Source organism: Vanessa cardui, chromosome 4 (genome assembly GCF_905220365.1).
Source record: "Vanessa cardui chromosome 4, ilVanCard2.1, whole genome shotgun sequence".
NCBI classification, from domain to species: domain Eukaryota; kingdom Metazoa; phylum Arthropoda; class Insecta; order Lepidoptera; family Nymphalidae; genus Vanessa; species Vanessa cardui.
In genome coordinates this window covers 13,539,891-13,558,648 of record NC_061126.1, presented here as the reverse complement: position 1 = coordinate 13,558,648, position 18,758 = coordinate 13,539,891, and the positions used below count along the sequence as shown (strand labels likewise).

The window sequence follows — 18,758 nt, the reverse complement described above, 5'->3', positions numbered from 1 at the left end:
GAAATTTATTAAAAAAAATTTTCTTTAAACTATATATTTTCTACCTTTAATAAATAAAACAGATATTCGAAGGAAATACGTTTACGTACGACCTCATTAAGAAAGGTTATGCGGAGTAATAAATTTTGATAAAATCAGTAGTTACGTAGGTATATTCTGTGATTTCCAAGTCTATGAATGCGGGCTTAGATATACTCGCAACCTGCTGGCAACATGCCAACTTCTAATTATAACTAAGTATAAGTGCTATTTATATTCGAACACATTACCAAACTTATACAAAGATTTTATCTTCAGTATTAAAGACGTTTTTAATGAAACGGAAAAAAAAAACATTAATAACGCAACGAATCAAAGCTAAACAAACAATATGATACTCATAAAAAATATATAAAGAAGTGCGCAATGAAAAGGTTTAGAAGGGGAACGGAATGACGAAATAATCGTGCGAATCGCACGTGGGTGACGTGTTACGGCCTGCGGGGGGTTAATGGCGCGGCGGGGGAATGACAGGGGACCCAGATTGTGAAGAAAATGTCCTTAATTACTATAAAGAAATTTTAATTAAAAAAGTTACCCTCGTATTAAAAGAGGGTAGATAAGATAAAATTGAGGCTTCCAACAAACAGTGGTTGTTTTACAAAGCATCAAATAACATTGCCCACTAATGGCTAGAATAACAAAATATTTATTATTCTCTATAGGAAATAAAATACGGTCATATAACTTACTCAACAAAATACCATTAAAAGTTTAAAACGTGATTTATTTCCCAATGAAAAGTTTTACTGCAATTGAATGCATCCGTGGAAGGGCAAAATGTTCTTAACTTCCTCGCCGGTGCATTGACCTTCTAGAATATACCCTTAATTATTCAATATTCCGAAAAAATTACGGACACTTACTATTTATAATACTTCACAAAAGTGAAAGAGTTACATAGGTGCTATCTTGTAATATCAGGTTTGTATTTTTTTTTTTGAATGTATAAAAATAATTTCGACTAATATGATTTCAGTAAATTCATTTATTATTATCATGGCAACATATTTTACCCATAGATCACGCAGCAACCACATCAAAGCAGCGTTGCTTCTCAATTCGTTAATATCAGAGGCTGTGCAAGCAAAGTAAGCGATCTCATTAAAAAAAAGAATAAAAATCCGTTTTGCATTTGTGAAAAATAAAATATGTAAATATCTTTTTATACAATTTTTAGGAAATAAAAACGCCACAAAATATTTTTAAAGTTAAAATATAATATCTATCGATAATTTTACTGATATATTTTTAATATGTATTTTTTGTATAAATTGTTTTGCCTTTTTTAAGATTCTCTTTTTACTGTTCTGATTACGAAGATAAAAAAACGACTAATTGGATCGAATTTGCGGCTAAATGATAAACAGATCAGCGCGTCTTTCATATTACCCTCTCCCTAAATCAATTTTAAAAGTCCATTAGAGTCGTTATAGGAAAAAAAGATAACGTCTTTATGTATCGTGGCCTTTGATATGAGTTTTTTTTTGACGATAACTAATTGATTTAAAATTTTGAGAAGTCTCGATTTATTTATACATATAGTGGATTAAGTATTCTCTTTAGACTCTCGTCTTAAGAGAATAATTAAGATCCTTTGAGATGAAGATTATTGTTATAGGTAAAGTAAGTAACTGTTTGTAAATGTCACACTGCGAGGCTATGGCCTCCTTTCCCATTAAGAAGAAGGTTTGGAAATAATTCCATAACGCTTTTCAGATGCGGGTTGGTAACAAATATGTGTCAGAATTTCACTGATATTAGATACTTGCAGGTTTCCTCGCGTTGCCCATACATTTGCTTGCTTCATTGAAACAAATAAAAGTGATTGAAATATTAGTTTGGCAAGAAATATTTCAGAACTTAGAGGACGAAAGAACTTAATGAATATATTTTTGTTTTCATTTGTAAATTGAATTATAACATATTTCAGCTTCATGATATGCTCTTACGACAAAGAGAATTACAACTGCGTCTTATTTATTATAAAAAATCAAATCAAATAAAACCAAACTATACTTCATTTAAGTACGCGTAAAGCTGAAATCGGTTCCAAATGTAGCTTCTACTAATAAAATATATAATTTACAAAAGTAGATAATCACTTCCAACATTTGAAATACAAAGATACATCAATTTAATATAAATAAAATTATATAATATATTTTTTATGTATTGAATAATATGCCTAATTTATTAATATTTTTTTAACAAACAATTTCAATTAATGAATCAGCAACATTACAATTTCTGCGGTAACAATACCGCAATAAAAATGCGGCATAAAAACGAATGTCATGTAAATATCAATGTTATATATAAATTGTACATGGTTACACTTGATAGCGTCTGATTTGAAAGTTTCTGTTCAAAAATTTAGACTTTTTACAGAATATGCTATACGTCAAAAAATTGTAACGTGTTAATATGACTGTATAATTCCCTTCTTTAAAACTATATTTAAATTATAAAGCTGAATTTTTATTATAATACAGGCCACTCTTAGGCATACACAAAAAAAAACATTAAGTCTAATTAATAACCTCCTTTTTGAAGCCGGTTGATTTTCAACCGGCTTCAAAAAGAAACATCCTCAACAAGGTACTTTTTTAAGTACCTTGTTGAGGATGTTTCTAGACTATATAAGCTATGGCAATTAGAATAACCAGTAGTCATAAATGTAAATCAATTTGGCTAACTCTGGTATTTTATATATTATCGGTTCTTTATTTCGATAATATATAAGTGCGCACTGCCAACACTTGGGAATAATTTTGAGTTTAAGATTAAATTCCAAAAAAAGAAACAAAATTTAACTCTTTTGATATATGTATAAACATTTAGAAACGTAATTATCAAATATTACATTTCACATGTTTTTATAAAAGATATGAAATATACCACTATATACCACTTTGGTTTTATTTTGATAAAATAAATTTTATAATATATACAAGTGCGAATAAGAAATTATGCACATACGAGCGGATTATTCTAATGTCGTATTATATCTACTTACAAATAAAAAGAACTCATTACGTGGATTATATTTAATTTATGAGGGCTTAAAGTTAAGAATGATTTTATAAGTAACTAGTAGCCCCAGCTACGCTCGCCTTCTAGTGAGGACTAAAAAACTGGTCTATCTATCCTAAGGGTTAAAGCTTGCTTAATGCAAAAATTTCATGACATATGTTCAGAGAGCGTAACAAACATACATATAGAGATACGTTTGTACTTATAATATTAGTATAGATTAAATTTAATATTTATATATCTACTGAAACATTAAAATAGGTTTTATTTGTATAACATCACATCGGACAAATAAATCTTGGTAATTATAATAGAATCACAATGCGCCTCAAACTTACAGAATGTAATAAATCGTACAATTAATTCATTTCCCACTACCGATTGCATCCATTTCGTCTGTGATTTATTTGAAACAGTAACGTGACAGCAATAACGTGATATTGTACTTCATAAGCAACCCCAAAATGTTTTGGTTTCATTAAATCACCCTTGTCGAATTTATTGTATACAAATATTTGCAAGGGATTATGTAAACATTTATGAATAACTCCCCGCGGTGAATTTATTTATTAGCGGCCGTTCCGTGATAAGTTTATCAGGAATATAAAATAAAAGTATAATTTTCAGGTTTTTAGCTCGAATAAAATTTGTTTTCTATACAATAAAAAATACTTATTGCAGTTTGTATACGATCAACTAAGGTGTAGTAACGTACTCCGATTATTATGTTACGTCATTTTTGATTACACAAAAAATAATAAATACATGACAATGTAACAATAAATACATGATAAATGTACCAAAACTTAGCAAGGCAATCTGAATCTGTATATAGAAACGATTAGCTTATTACATCTTTTGCAAGAATGACTAAGATAAATATGTACTAAGAACAACCTTTACATCAATAATAATATTAAAAAAATATGAAAAATATACAAAATACGAAACTAAGTACAGATTATTTAAAATACTATTTCATCGAGATTGCTGTTTCCCTAACAAAAATAAAGAGGTACTTCATTTTTATTATAACAAGATTTGAATCATTAGAGTTCCTTATTATATTAAAGCGATTTGTTCAGACTTTATCTTTTATATGTTTATTCCATTTGATATTTATAACGAGCATAGGCTTTAGCGTGTCACATGACTTCGCTTTAGAATTATAACGGATCAGTGAGCAAAATCACTGCAGCTCAGTGACGCAGGCGACCAATAATACCCTCGGTAATCATAACACCGAAAACAGACTAGTATTTACATTTCAGATTAAAAACGTAAACTTAGTTATCAGTGGTAGTATTGGGCCTCTACATTGTATTAAAACGAATATGTAAAAAACTACACTCAATTTATTCTCCTCTCCCATTGAGGAGAGGGTTTGGAACATATTCCACCATGCTATTCCAATTTGGATTAGTGGAATGCACATGTGGCTGAATTTCGATGAAATTAGACACATGTATTTTTCCTCATGATATTTTCCTTCACCGCTGAGCACGAGATGAATTATAAACACAAATTAAGCAGATGTATGTATGGTGCTTTCCTGGGCTTGAAACCGAAATCATCGGTTAAGATCTCGTGCATCTTAACCGATGATTTCGGGTTCTAACCACTGGACCATCTCAGCTTTAATCTATCCTAATATTAAAAATGTGAAAGTAATTCTGTCTATCTGTATGAGCGACAGACAAGTCGCTCTTTCACTACCAAACCGCAGAACCGAATTTGGTATGAAGCAAATTTGAACCCCAAAGAAGCACATAGGCTACTTTTTTGCCGAACACATGACAACCAAAGCGTTTTTTCCGCATTGCAATAGCAGTACGTTTTACAAATTTATTTCAAAATATTTTATTATATTTCTAAATAAATATCATTGAATAAATATTGCATATTCTTTACTCCATAGATATAAAAAAGATATTTTCTTGGGATTCATATAAAAGAGTAGTATCTATCAAACACTACTACACACTTGTGCATTACATGAAGTGTTTGTAAGTCTCACGAGGGATGAAACAATGTCGTTAGGTGTCCTACCATAGCGGGTTAAAGATAATAGACTGGTCATTGTCTTCTTGAATCGTGTACTCATTCATACACACACATACATATAGTCGGTCTTGGATATAATGATCGTTAACTTCTTTGTCATCTTTCTATTGTCCAGCGTTAATATTACTCTTTAGAAAACCTTTGTAGGGTATATTTTATTTGGCTTAGTTTTGTATGTATTTTATGGATAATATAGCAAGACTCAATTTCAGCTATTTTTTATTTTTTAATTATTTACTTGGGAAGCCAACGTCATATACAAGATATCTAAATATATGTATATACATAAATTCTTAGAAATATTACAATGTACATAACTCTCACAGGCTAACTCATCACGTGATAAATAAAAGAACCGGACCAACAAATAAGAGTACTGTACCTATTAAATAAGATATAAATTACAACATATAGTAAAAGATACGTTGTACAAAATACAAAAAAATATAAATACCCCTTATAGAAAACATAAAAGTAAAGTCAGGAGGAAGTGTTATGGTAAAAAATATTTCCTTAATTTATTGTTTGTCTTTTAATATATTTGAACTTATCCATTTTATTCGATACCTAGCTGAAGTTACCGCACATAAAATGTCCATTTGTTTATTTTCTGAGAACTGAAGCGTGGCTCGACGTCTGTCACAACAATGGCGTTCGATACGCCTGTCTCTTACAGACTGGATGCCATTAATGCGACTGAATGCGATGACATCTTATCTGGGTGTGATAGGTCTGTCATAAAAACCAATTCCAAGTTTAATAAATCTAACAAATAAGCATTCAACTTTCTAAAGCCTAATTGACGTTGCAATTTTTTGTATAATCATTATATCATACTCAGATATTTACTCTACCATCCGTAGTGTGTATCTTTGTTATATACCTATATATACAAGTCAAGATAATTTGACTATTTCGCAAGCAAAATTAATCGATTCTTCAATATAGTTATCTAATCAGTGGTCACTTCTGTTTTACGCTACGTAAATAATTTGACTATTTCCTTTTACTGAGGAAATACAAGCCTCCAATCAAATCAATAACTTTTAATTTTCTTAGCATTGTAATGTATACCATTGATAAGCTTTACTTAAACAATAAGATAAAAATAATCAATTTTTGTTACTATTGATATAATAGCAGCAAATTTTTATGATTATGTTTCGTGGAGTGAATTAACGAGCTAGTTCGTGACAAGCCACGCAGATGGTAGGGGTTTGTTGTCATGCAAATTACAGGAAACAAAGTTATTTGCACAGTCAATTAGTGTCAATTTAATATAGCATATTACTTAAACTTATTGGTTATAGCCTAAAGAAATATTCTTGGGGTTGTTTAAAAAAAGAATATGACAGTATATGTCTTAAGAATGTAACTTATAGAAACTTTATTCGAACTTTAAATTTTAAATATTTTAATAAAAATAATTTTATGAACACTAAATATTTGGCCAATGGTCTTATTAGACATATGACAATCGTTCAATAAAATAAAAAAATATATATTATTATTTAAGTTGTCGGCTCTGGCTTTCATATCTGGTCCAGATGTTAAAGTCAACCTGTTTCCATAGAGCTGTTTCTAAATAGGCGTCGCGTGAACAATAGCTATCCACGTTTGACACCAGCTTTATAATTCCGGCCCTACGAATTAGGGCGTTCGGAGACACCCTTCGACAATTACGCAAGCTTTGCGTTTTGCTTAATGGCGCGTTTTGCGTACATGTAAGTGAATCGTGCGAAAACTTTGGACTCTACTGTCAGGGATGAACAAAGCGCAAAAAATTATAATTAATATTTTGGCAATTAAGCATCTTAAAAGTAAATGAGTTTTATATTTGTATATATGACTAACACTTTTTTTCAAGAGCAAATATGTAACCTATTTTCAATTTAAAATCCAGAATTATCAAGGTAGACAAGAAATGGAGCCCCTTATAATAACTACACCAATAAACATTGGTGTTGTAAGAAATATCACCCATGCATTAATCAGTCCATCCGTCCCCAATATTTTAAGATGATGTGTCTATAGTGACACAAGGTCTCTCGTCCTATAGAGTCAGTGGCATCTAAGGAGAGATCATTTATCATGAGATTTTTTAGTTTATCATAAAACTCATACTTTATAATTCCTATTACATTTGAAATGTTATATGGGACCGTTTAATTTGTGTAATATTACCTAAAATTGTCAACCCTGTGCCATTGTGACAGATTTCAGGTCATGCAACGACGGCGGCGCTTTAATCATCATTTGCGGCAGCTCGGTAAGGGATGGCGTATTTGCCGGTCGGATTACGACCGTTTTATCGATAATGGGCTTGTTTCGAGGGACAGCCCTAGCGGATTACAATCAATTGTGTCTAGAGGATTAAACTGGACAGTTAATATACATTTATACATATTACTGTTCACCCAGTGGTCAATATTGAACGTCATGAAAATAAATTAAAGAAAGTTATGAATTTGCAATTTTAGAAACATTTCTTCTGCTCTTATTACCTTTTTAAATGTAGCCAAATACAAAACTAAAAAACGGTTGACTTGCGAAGGAGAAAAGGATACTGATTTGTTTTGTAATTCAAATTATTTTATTTACAGTTTTAAATATAACAATTTTACATTAGCTAATTAATAAAGCTGGTTTGAAATATAAATTGTATCGAGATGAAACGGTATGAAACTCAGTAAATATTGGTACATTTTTTGATTTATGATATTAAAATATATCTTAAAAAAGTAAATGGGCGTTTGCATAATGAAAGCTATGTACATATTTATCTAAAAGTGAAACATGCATGACTGATCACGTCATACCCGAAAGTTAATTTAAGCAGCAGTAATCAAGAATCTAAAAAAAAGGATTTCGTTTAATAAAATATACTAATTTTTTTATAAAAAAAAACGTTCAAATTAACATAACAATTAACATACACGACGTCCTTCGTGGTCGAGTAGTGTGTGTACCGTTTTTCATGGGTACGCCACTCTGAGGTCCCGGGTTCGGGTCCCAGCCGAATTGATGTTGAAAAAAGATTTATTACTTTTCTATGTTGTCTTGGGTCTGGGTGTTTGAGGTACCTTCGTTACCTCTGATTATCCATAATACAAGTGCTTTAGCTGTATATTGGGAACAGAGTAATGTATGTGATGTTGTCTAGTAGTTATATTTATGCATTTATTTAAAATTGATACAGACATATGTCTCAAACATATAACCTCTCTTTTTAAGAGTTGTTTCATTTACGCATAATTAAATAATATGTGAAATATTATAGTGTATCTTCTTAATCGATCGACGATTCAAAGACGCTTCATTGTGAAGTTTTCTTAAATAAATATGATTTCATTTGATTTAATCATAACCAAAACATAAAATGACAACAGGAAACTGCAGTATAAGATCGGCAGAAAGCAATTATTTTATCATTCTACATCCAGCATATCCCGGCACGTGGCGCAAAGCACCCATCGCCCATCCTATTCAAGTATGTCAATCAATTTCCTTTTTTCGAATTTTTGATGATCTCCTAAAATGAAAATGGCGAACGACAAAGAAGGGTCAGCTCCCTTTCGATTGATCCGGAAACAAAAATGATTCATAACTCAAACAATAAATACTGAATTGCAGCAATGTCGTGCTTTATTTTAGTAATAAAAATCAATGCATCATTTCCGTAAAATCAGGAAGTGAGAAAGATTTTGTAAAGAAATAGTTATTTATGAAAAGGTTTGGAGTTCATTTTATGTCTCTAATTCAATGAAAATTGCCGAAAATATGAGTAATTATAAACATTAAGCTTGTAAAACTCAATCATGATTGTCCAGGTTTAAATTGCGAATATTCGATTAATATTCACGTGTACAATATTATTACATTAAAAAAAAATATTGATTATATTTTTCAAACATAAAATAATTATAATATAAATACATTTTTAATAAAAATAAAATAGGAAACAGAACACGTATCATACAATTGTATTGTATTAAATACAATTATGGTAATGTAGCAAGTAGTCTACATTTCCAAGCGAATAACATTATTTTTTGATGCAATAACTATTTGTCTGGAAAAACAAAAGACTGCAAACCTAATTGAGGCAGAGTGGTGTTGGTATCATAGAAAGTCATTAGTATTGCATTAAGAACATGAACATCGAAAAATATTAGCAAGGGAAATGTAATGAGAGGTAGGTACAATAAAGAATGAGATTTAGTAAATCTCGCTGGATGTATCTTTAATGTATGTACGTTAATCTTTATTAGAGTTTATGTAGATTAAATTTACAATCCGAGCCAGACAAAACTTACTGTTAAATTAAATACTAAAACATGACAATTCAAAGTTGTCTTCATGCCCTTCCGACTGAAGAATATTTTAATTATAATTATTGAAATAAAAAATAAATGCAACGAAATAAAATTTTTCTCAATCAAACAACTATTTAAAATTTTAAAATCCGAATATATGGATAAAAGTAATTCTAAATGATTTGATAAATAGATATGTATATAGATACAAAGTACATGACGCTGGTTACTCAGACAACAAAATGTAAGGAGGCGTGGCAGCCGACAGCAAACAGGCTATAAGTGAAATTGCAGTCGCAATGGATTGCTCCTTACACCTACCAATGTTTACGATCCATTACATTACACTGCACTATGTGATATGTACCTTCATATACTTGGCTGATTCATGTACGAAGTAAAAACAGTTAACGTTTCATTGACTACTTACTATTTTTGTTTTTGCGTTTTGACCATTTATTTTCGTTTTATACAATTTAGACAATGTATCTAAATCATAAAAAAATATTCTTGACCAAAACTAAAATTGGATATAGATTTATAATTTACACTTTCTATAGAAAATAAATTTTTGAAATATTTAATTTAAAACACAACTTCCAATGTATTAAATTACCATGTTGTTTGTTAAAATCGTTAATATTAAGTGTTCAATATAAACTTATTAATAATATTATATGAAAGTCTTAATACTTTAAAAATAATTGTAAATTGTAGTCAAAGTTAATATTAAAACAACTAATAGACTAACAATTTTATATTCCTACTAAATTCCTAAATATATTTAAATATAATTAATTGAACTGACTTCTGCAAACTAATTAATTAATATCCTAAGGAACAGTAAGAAAACCGACTTTTGATTCCTATGAGCGTATCAAATTTTCATATTAAGAATTATAAAAATTGATTATAAAAATTGATAATGTCAAGTTTATTGTAATTGTATATTTATTTACTGTTAAGATTATACCCATTCTATATTCATAAGAGTTGGTAAAGTAACAGCATGGTAGGCCTCTGGAGAGAGGGGAGCCTTTGAGAAGAAGTTTTTGGTGATTATTATAGCACGTAACTCTAATTCGAGTCAATATATATGTATCCGACTCATCCAGGTTCACTAACATTATTTACATTAGCACCCTATCCAAGATAAATTTTAAACACAGATAGCACATAAAAAATTGGTGCTAGCACGGATTCTTAACCGCAATCATTAGTTAAGATTTACGTATGCCACAGGGTTGTATCGGCTTATTGAGAATTGATATTTTTTCATATTAGAAGCATTTTCTTTGTAAATAGTGCTTGGTTACCTTGCAGGGAGTAGGCGGTCCGCTGCGGCTGCATGCCCGGAGCAACGATGACGCCAGCACGCGTCGTGTTGTGCAACGACAGCGCGGCCAACAAGTCTAGCTCGGTGGCTGAAACAACATGTAGCACTTGTTACTTCTTCCTTTTCTACATGGTTAAGTTATAAATTGAAATCTCATGTTAAATACACGTATTATAGAAAGTGTGGGTGAGTATAAGTATGTGTTGTGTATTGTTTACACGATGAAAAATATTTTTATCACACCTATGTAATTTTATCCTAGGAACAGATAATCTATAGTTTTTGGCGTTTTTTCTCCTTACAATCTTCACTTATAACTTTAAATTTAATACAATCTTGTAAAATTAATCAACAATTCTCGTACGATTTTACTTAGGTTATATTGAGAAGCAATATACTAACTATAGATTAAATATGCTTCTTAAAAGATTAAAGAAAAACAGTTATTCTATTACTACGTTTTTCGAATTGATTGCAGTCGAATGGTCTATAGAAACAAATAAAAAATAGTCGTAAAAACCAATTACTCGTGACACAGTACGATAATTATAGCGCTTACAATTATGCATAATATTGGATGTTACGACTGTTTCGTCAATCAAATGAATACTTACTTATCAATAAAATTCGTTCTACTTTATCGAAATCAATACGAAAATCTGGAACAAATAAGTTATCGATCCAAGATGATGGAATGTTCTTTAAATATTGTGGCGGAGACGACCTTGTAACTGGAGCGCGTACTTTTACGAATTAATAATATTTTGTAATAGTCGACAGCGTGACATGAAAAATGAATGCTACGGTTTTATTGAAATCGTTCGAAAAAACTTTTGTCACGTCAGTTTGATAAACTAAGACATATCGAAATCGACAAAAGCAATGACTACTCGCTAGAATGATTAACATCACAAATTTAAAGTAAACGTTCTAATTTAATAATTTTAATAATTCTATTTTAATAATTATAAACTATTATACTTTCATTTCAAAAGGCTTAAAACAAAAACGCTAAGCCTCAGTGAGATTAAGAGGCTTTACATAATAATTACTTGTACATGTTCATGGAGTCGAAATATAATGGTTTATAAAAGAAACTCATTAGCTAAGTATATTAAAAATCATATATGCATGTAACTTTTTCTAATAAAACAAAAGAAAAATTGTCTTTATAACGAGCATATCAAGTACAAATCGGTCACGTAGCGCTACAACGTAGCGGCGTAGCCTCAACTAGGCTACGACCATTCTTACTGCGTATTCAGCATGTGAAAAACGTGCGACGTATACTAATATGGAATTCTTAATGAATAAAGTATTTTTATGCTAACGCTTTTGTTCTATGCCAGAAATGTGCTGTTATTGTAGTAATATTAACGCTATGCATTCTGTGCATACTTACTGAGGTATGAAATAAATTCTTCGTTAGTTTGATTTTTTTATTCAAAGTATGTAATATGAGTATGTTCTAAATATTATTTTTATTCGGTCTGGAACAATCCGATGTACAAATGCTAAACTAATTTCATTTTACCGTCACAGTTCTAGTTGGCACACTCAGCACTAAAAAGATTTCATCTCGTCAAAAGTCATCAGGGAAAACTGAATTAGCACTAAGGCCACCGGCGCGCGCTCTTCATTCCGACTTCAATTAAAAAGTTGACTTCAATGCAAACCGTCACAATTTGAGTTGAGATCTCTTGTCGTCTGTTCACCGTAATTTTTATCACCTCTAGCAAATGAAGAAAACTATGTTTTGATTTTTTTTGATTATCTTTGATTCGTTTACAAAAAAAATTAAGTAACAGAAGTTATATAATTTGTTAGTGAGTATATATACAAATATTGTATACATATATATATTGTCTAAAAATATAAGTTAGGCAAGGTTTTCTGTGGGCTTATCTGAGTAGGTGGGTATCACCCCCTTAACAGTTATTTAACCGATAAAATAACGATAGATATATATTTGGGGTTCAATTTAAATTTCTTATCACAGTTATAAAGGCAAATCGTATTTGGCAACGTGTTAATACCGTATATATAGCGGTTTATACTTTGCCAAATTTGACCATTCAACTGAAAGTATCCTATTTGCTAGTATAATTTCCAAAAAGTCACCCAAATAATATATTCTATCTGCATTAAAATATTTAAAAAACTTGAACAATATTGACAACATTTATTGCATATTATTGAGACAAATTTATATATATGTGTGTGTTGTTTGTCAGTGAGAGAGTGCCATAAAACAAAGTTAATCGACCAGATGCCGATTGTGTAATTACTAAGAACATATTGTACGCTAAATAAGTACACTAGGCTATTTAGGATAATTTACAGATGTTTATTAAAACTATGTATAGGCTCTTACTGTCTTTTTATTTTGGTGAACGTTTTTCGACATTTAGTTTTTTTTATAAAAGTATACAAGTATACAATACAAGTTTACGGCAATCGTTTTTATGCAATATTTCATACAATATTTTCTAAATTTCGGTAACTATGTGGTGTACATGATAATAATATGTTTTGCCTAAAGAACCCTACCGAAATGTATTATCTTACTCAAACAAATAAACCCTAATTTAAAGATGTGTCAACCCTGACAAGGCGCCTCACTGACGCCGCCATGTCTGCCTCCCTCGCGACTGATACAACTCTCCAGATTGCCTCGTAAACCGCCGCCTAGCGTCCAGCCGATCGTCTAGTCTAGCTATATCTTCTACATTATGGCCATATATACACAGGATTTGTTAAACGTCACATAAATAAGAAACTTTCATTGTAAAGCCTTAAATTTTACCAATGACTCTAGACTCATCCTTGTTCACAATTTATTAGTCTTAATAGATGATCGTAAATTTGCATTGTAATGTTGAAATATATATTCGATTAAAGTGTGGCAATATTATCCGTAATATTTTTTTCTTTCTACTATGGTAGTTTATTGACATAAATAACACTTTAAAAATCGAAGCGAATCGAATTTTAAATATTCAATTTTCATATTTATTATTCTGTCTTGATTCGATCAAGAAATACTAACATAAATGATTTTTAGTGATGCTATTATTATATTTCGGCGTAACAATTAACTATTATGAACTATTTAACTATTATAATATGTTAAAAGATGTCGATTCATCCTTCTCTGTTGTATATAAGCTGGATTGACTGGATTGATATATATCCTCAAATAAACATTAATATTTTTTACTTAGGACAAATGAAGTTCAAATGGAATAAGAACACAAAAATTGTCGTGAATTGGAGCGTAAATTAAAACAAACTAACAATTAGACTTACAGAAATAAAATATTTAATTGAAATTTTATATATACTAGTTTCGCGTGTAAAACATATTCATTTATACTATATGTTCATCATTGTTTGATGATACTTAATATTATTATCATCTTATGTGATATAATGGAATAAAGATATTCGGTGCAAAGTCGTTATCATTTCGTAATGCCGTCCTTATAGCAGGTCATAAACGCTCTATATGTGGTCATAAAATGAGTCTACCCCTATTTTCAAGAAACTTCTAAACTGCAGCGCGAAGTAGCCAACCTACAATGCACTTAATTCCCACTGAGGTAATCTGGCTCTTATCTAAAGAGTATAAAGTTCACGTAGTAAAATCATATATACTCGTGAGGTTTACGAGCCGTAGATGTGATACGGAAAATTGTAACGAATGTTGCATTTGTGATTTATGAAGTGGAAAAATGTTGCAAAATTGTAACGATATTTCTGCAGTGCGATAAATTGTTATCTAATGGTTAGCAACCTTTTAGACTTAATGAAATACTGATTAATAGTTATCCGTGTTACTATATTTATCCTAAATAATTATCTTTATTCAAATACATTTTTTAAATAACATTGAATTACGACCTCTTTAGTCTATTGATTACCCTTTGACCATCTACAAAAATCCTATTCAAAAAAATAAACAAGTTGAGTTTTCCTGCCATTAAATTCTTAGTATCTGTGAGATGTTTATATGTTAGAATTGTTTGAACAACCAAATGAAAGAATAAAAAATACGTTAAACCTACGGCTAAACTTTTCGGTCGTATAGTATTGCCATACCATTTGTGTTTTTTTTTTAATTTGCTATACACTGCCCATAGACAATGGCATAGTAAGGAATATAAAACATCCCTAACATCACCCTGATGAAGATGTCCTTTTTTCTATTTTGTATATTTGCGCAATCACTATTCAAACCATTGCAAAACAATACTAAACATAGCATTTTAGAATATATGATGAATGTGCGCATATGTGATATATACTCAGAAGGTTTTGTATCAAGATGTACCAAAAAATAAATCTAACAACTAGAGTGTAGGAAAAGAGAAAATACTTGTGTTGCGCACAAACTTGATAGAATGTCATAAGTTTACGTATTTTTCATTTAAATTAGTCTATATATAGAGATATTATAAATTATTTACGATAAAACAATTTATCAAAACTGTCTATTGATGTAATTAGCGCTATGAAAGCTTCTTCGTAAAAGGCTCAACGAGACGGAACAATTTCGGTTATTTGACGCTTACCCAGAAAATTAATTATCGTTAGCGAAATATTAAAAGCATTTATCTCTAAAGGGCGTGGAGGAGTTCCTACAATAATTTGTATAGTTATTTATTGATTATTTCAAACCATTCGGTTTTGATAAGTAAAAATATTCCTGACAATTTTTTAAAGACTTTTTTGATAGAAAAAATACATTAAATAATGTATAAATAAATTGGTATCCTGAAAAAATGGTCACCAAACAAAAAAAATATAAATGAAAAATTGTTATATCTTAGATATTTCTGATTATATTGGAGGCTAGTAGTAGCTCTGGGGATATATAACTTAATAAATAAAGGCCAACTTCTGGCATAAAGCCTCGACCCTTAAGGAGAATATAAACCTGTTAGACAACGAAATGGCAGAAATTGTATATTGTTTATATCCGATTTGCATTAAACACTCATACATAACTTTACTATTCTGTCCCAGTGTCAAACACAAGAAAAATAATAATAAACACGTCCGTCGTTCTTTCCTGCTTTCCCAGATTTGATATCATAATTTTCCTTCGAGATAATCTTCCCTCAAGAAATTCGAAGATCTATGTATCGTCCTTTTGCGTCTCAAAAAAGCTGGACATTACATGAAATACGTTTATTAAACTTCCACTTCAAATTCTAAGGAGATATTCACTTCAGGGGTAATTCAAATAAAAGCCGAAATAAAATTGTGCACACGTGATAAAGTAAGGAAAAGGCGACGCGAGGGAGTAATAAATAATACCCTCTAGGGGAGAAATATATCGAGTCACCTTAAGCACAATGCCTACATGAAAATGCTTTGTGTGAAGGTTTTGTCTAATATTACAATACTATCACTTTACAGAAGGCGGGGGAAAGTTTTAAACGTCAAGTTGAGTGATATATTTTAGAGTTCTTTTTTTTCTTATATATATATTTTAAAACGTTCTTCTTTAAATAATCTAAGCAATGAACGATTATACAATTTATGATGAATGTTGTAGATGGAACGAAAAATTATAATATATATTAAAAAATATATATTTTTTTACAAATGTCAGGCTTAGAAAGATCATAAGGGTTGACTGCGAAACCGATCAATACCCAAACTAAACATTAATTTAACGATCGTTAACATTAAAATATCCTAAGGAAACCAATATACGTCGAAGGGAAACCTCTCGAAGTTATTGGTATACGAAAGTATTCAAGGTCAGAGCAGCTGTGAAAGTTTGGTAAAAATAATTCAAAAAAATAATAGCATTGGATACCATATTCATGTCCATACATTATTATTTAATAGAGCAGTTTTGGTAGAAGAAAGTTTTTAAGCAATTCTTCTTACCTGTCACGACTCGTAAACCCGTTACCTACAAGTATTTTTGAAGAATAAAAATTTTTATAAATAAAAAAAAACCGCCTTCAAAAATGAACTAAAAAGAAAAAAATAATCAGTTACATCCATAACCAATTTACGATTTTTTAATCACCTCTCAAAGTCGGTGCCAACATTGCTAATATAGGTACCTACATAATACACAATACAAACATACAAAAACTAAATCTATTCATTGTATAGATGACACCATTAGACAAACCTTACTATCGATACAAATTAAATGATTTCAATATAGGAATTTATTTACTTTGTTGGCACCGACTTCAAAAGGTGATTAAAAAATCGTAAATTGGTTATGGATGTAACTGATTATTTTTTTCTTTTTAGTTCATTTTTGAAGGCGGTTTTTTTTTTTATTTATAAAAATTTATTTACTGCTTTTCAGTGTTGTTTTGCTATTTATAATTACAATTGGTAGTGTTTGTCATTCACTTTATTATACTCAGTACATTTCGGCTTTCGACTCTAAACATAACTGAACGCCGTTTCAACACGATGTGGACTGCAACTCAAATTAAGCGTTACCTAAGTTACAATAGCCTAATGTTAACTGCTTATCGCCAATTAGACAATACCATTTTTTCCCGATGCAATGCTGTTAATCATTGAGGAGTTCTCCTGGTAGTCTCATGTTTACTAACATCAATTGCTTGACAACTATTTTAAAGAAATAGAACTAAACTCGTAAAATAGTTACTTACTAATAGGTTCTGATTACCAGTTGTGGTCTTCATCATCAGTTCCACTTCATCAAATGTCACTTTTCGTGAGCATATGACCAAGGCACTTCGAATAAAACCAAAATCACTATAGGTTTGCCTATAAAATTTGAGGAGTTCCCTCGATTTCTCCAGGATCCCATTATCAGATCCTGATCTCCTGACAATGGGACCACCTGTAAAACATGCCCTTTCAAACAAAAAAAGAATTGTCAAAATCGGCCCAGCCATCTTCGAGTAATTCGGTAACATACATAAAAAAAAAAAATAAAAAAAAAAGGCCCCGACGAATTGAGAACCTCCTCCTTTTTTTGAAGTCGGTTAAAAATAGTTTACATAAATTAGAGCCAAAATACGAACATAGTTTACAAAATTAGCAAATTAGTCTGAAGTGACCGTGGGGCATTATTCAGTAAAAGAACTAATGGCCGTTGGAACAGATGATTCCCCGAGTAAATACCACGGTTCATGGCAATCCTCAAGCCAGGCGAACCGACGACGACGCTGATGTTGACACCCAACTGAATACAGATTGTGGAGAACCGCAGATCTATTGCACCCATAGTTGACTCTAATCGAGTATGTAGTATCAGAAATAAGTTTAAAATACAGGACAACAAGTTACACATTTAACTATGACTGAATGAGTCCTTAAAAGTTCTTAGTACATTTGTAACAATTCCATAAGCCTACGAATAAACAAATGACCTAACCATTTCATTTCGTATAATCTAGCGTGTTCCAAGCTTCGTTTCGGGCTTGTCAGACAGTAATAGCTCTATGTGGAAACTGATAGTCTATTAAAACTAATGCAATTTGGTTGAAGCGTTTAGAAATTGCTTTTAAATTGTTCCCTAACAATTTCTTTCCTGGAATGTCAAAAGGCTAAGTAATTGTTAATTATCGACTTGAACGGCGAATGGATATCGCAAACTCAATGTACTGTAAAATGAACTATCCTTTTTCACAACAGGATAGGTGGGGGCTGCAAGTGTTAATAACAATTAATTGAAGTCCTGCAATATGAGACGACACGTGGAAACCTGTCAGCGTAATTGACCAGATGGTGGTCACTGTAGGGTCGTTCTAATTGTAATTAATACGTAATCGTGTTTTCATGAATATTTAATTAAGTGTTCAGAATATGCAATTCCTTGTCAAGTCATGTATTATGAGCAGTCGGGTGAGATTAAATCATGGACTTGTGTTGTAAATGTCAAAATCATTTGACAATTGGGCGTTAAATTTATTTAATAACTATAGTACGACACAAATTAGATGTAGCATCGG

General features: G+C 30.7%; 1 protein-coding gene across 1 annotated transcript in view; it reads right to left on the bottom strand.

The window, feature by feature from the left end:
• The window catches only part of LOC124544377 (protein kinase C-binding protein NELL1-like), a 48,819-nt gene that overhangs the window by 10,772 nt on the left and 19,289 nt on the right, over positions 1 to 18,758 (bottom strand). The window contains exon 2 of the mRNA XM_047122897.1: positions 10,772 to 10,879. Coding sequence (XP_046978853.1) covers positions 10,772 to 10,879 — 108 coding nt within the window. The remainder of the gene's footprint in view (positions 1 to 10,771; positions 10,880 to 18,758) is intronic.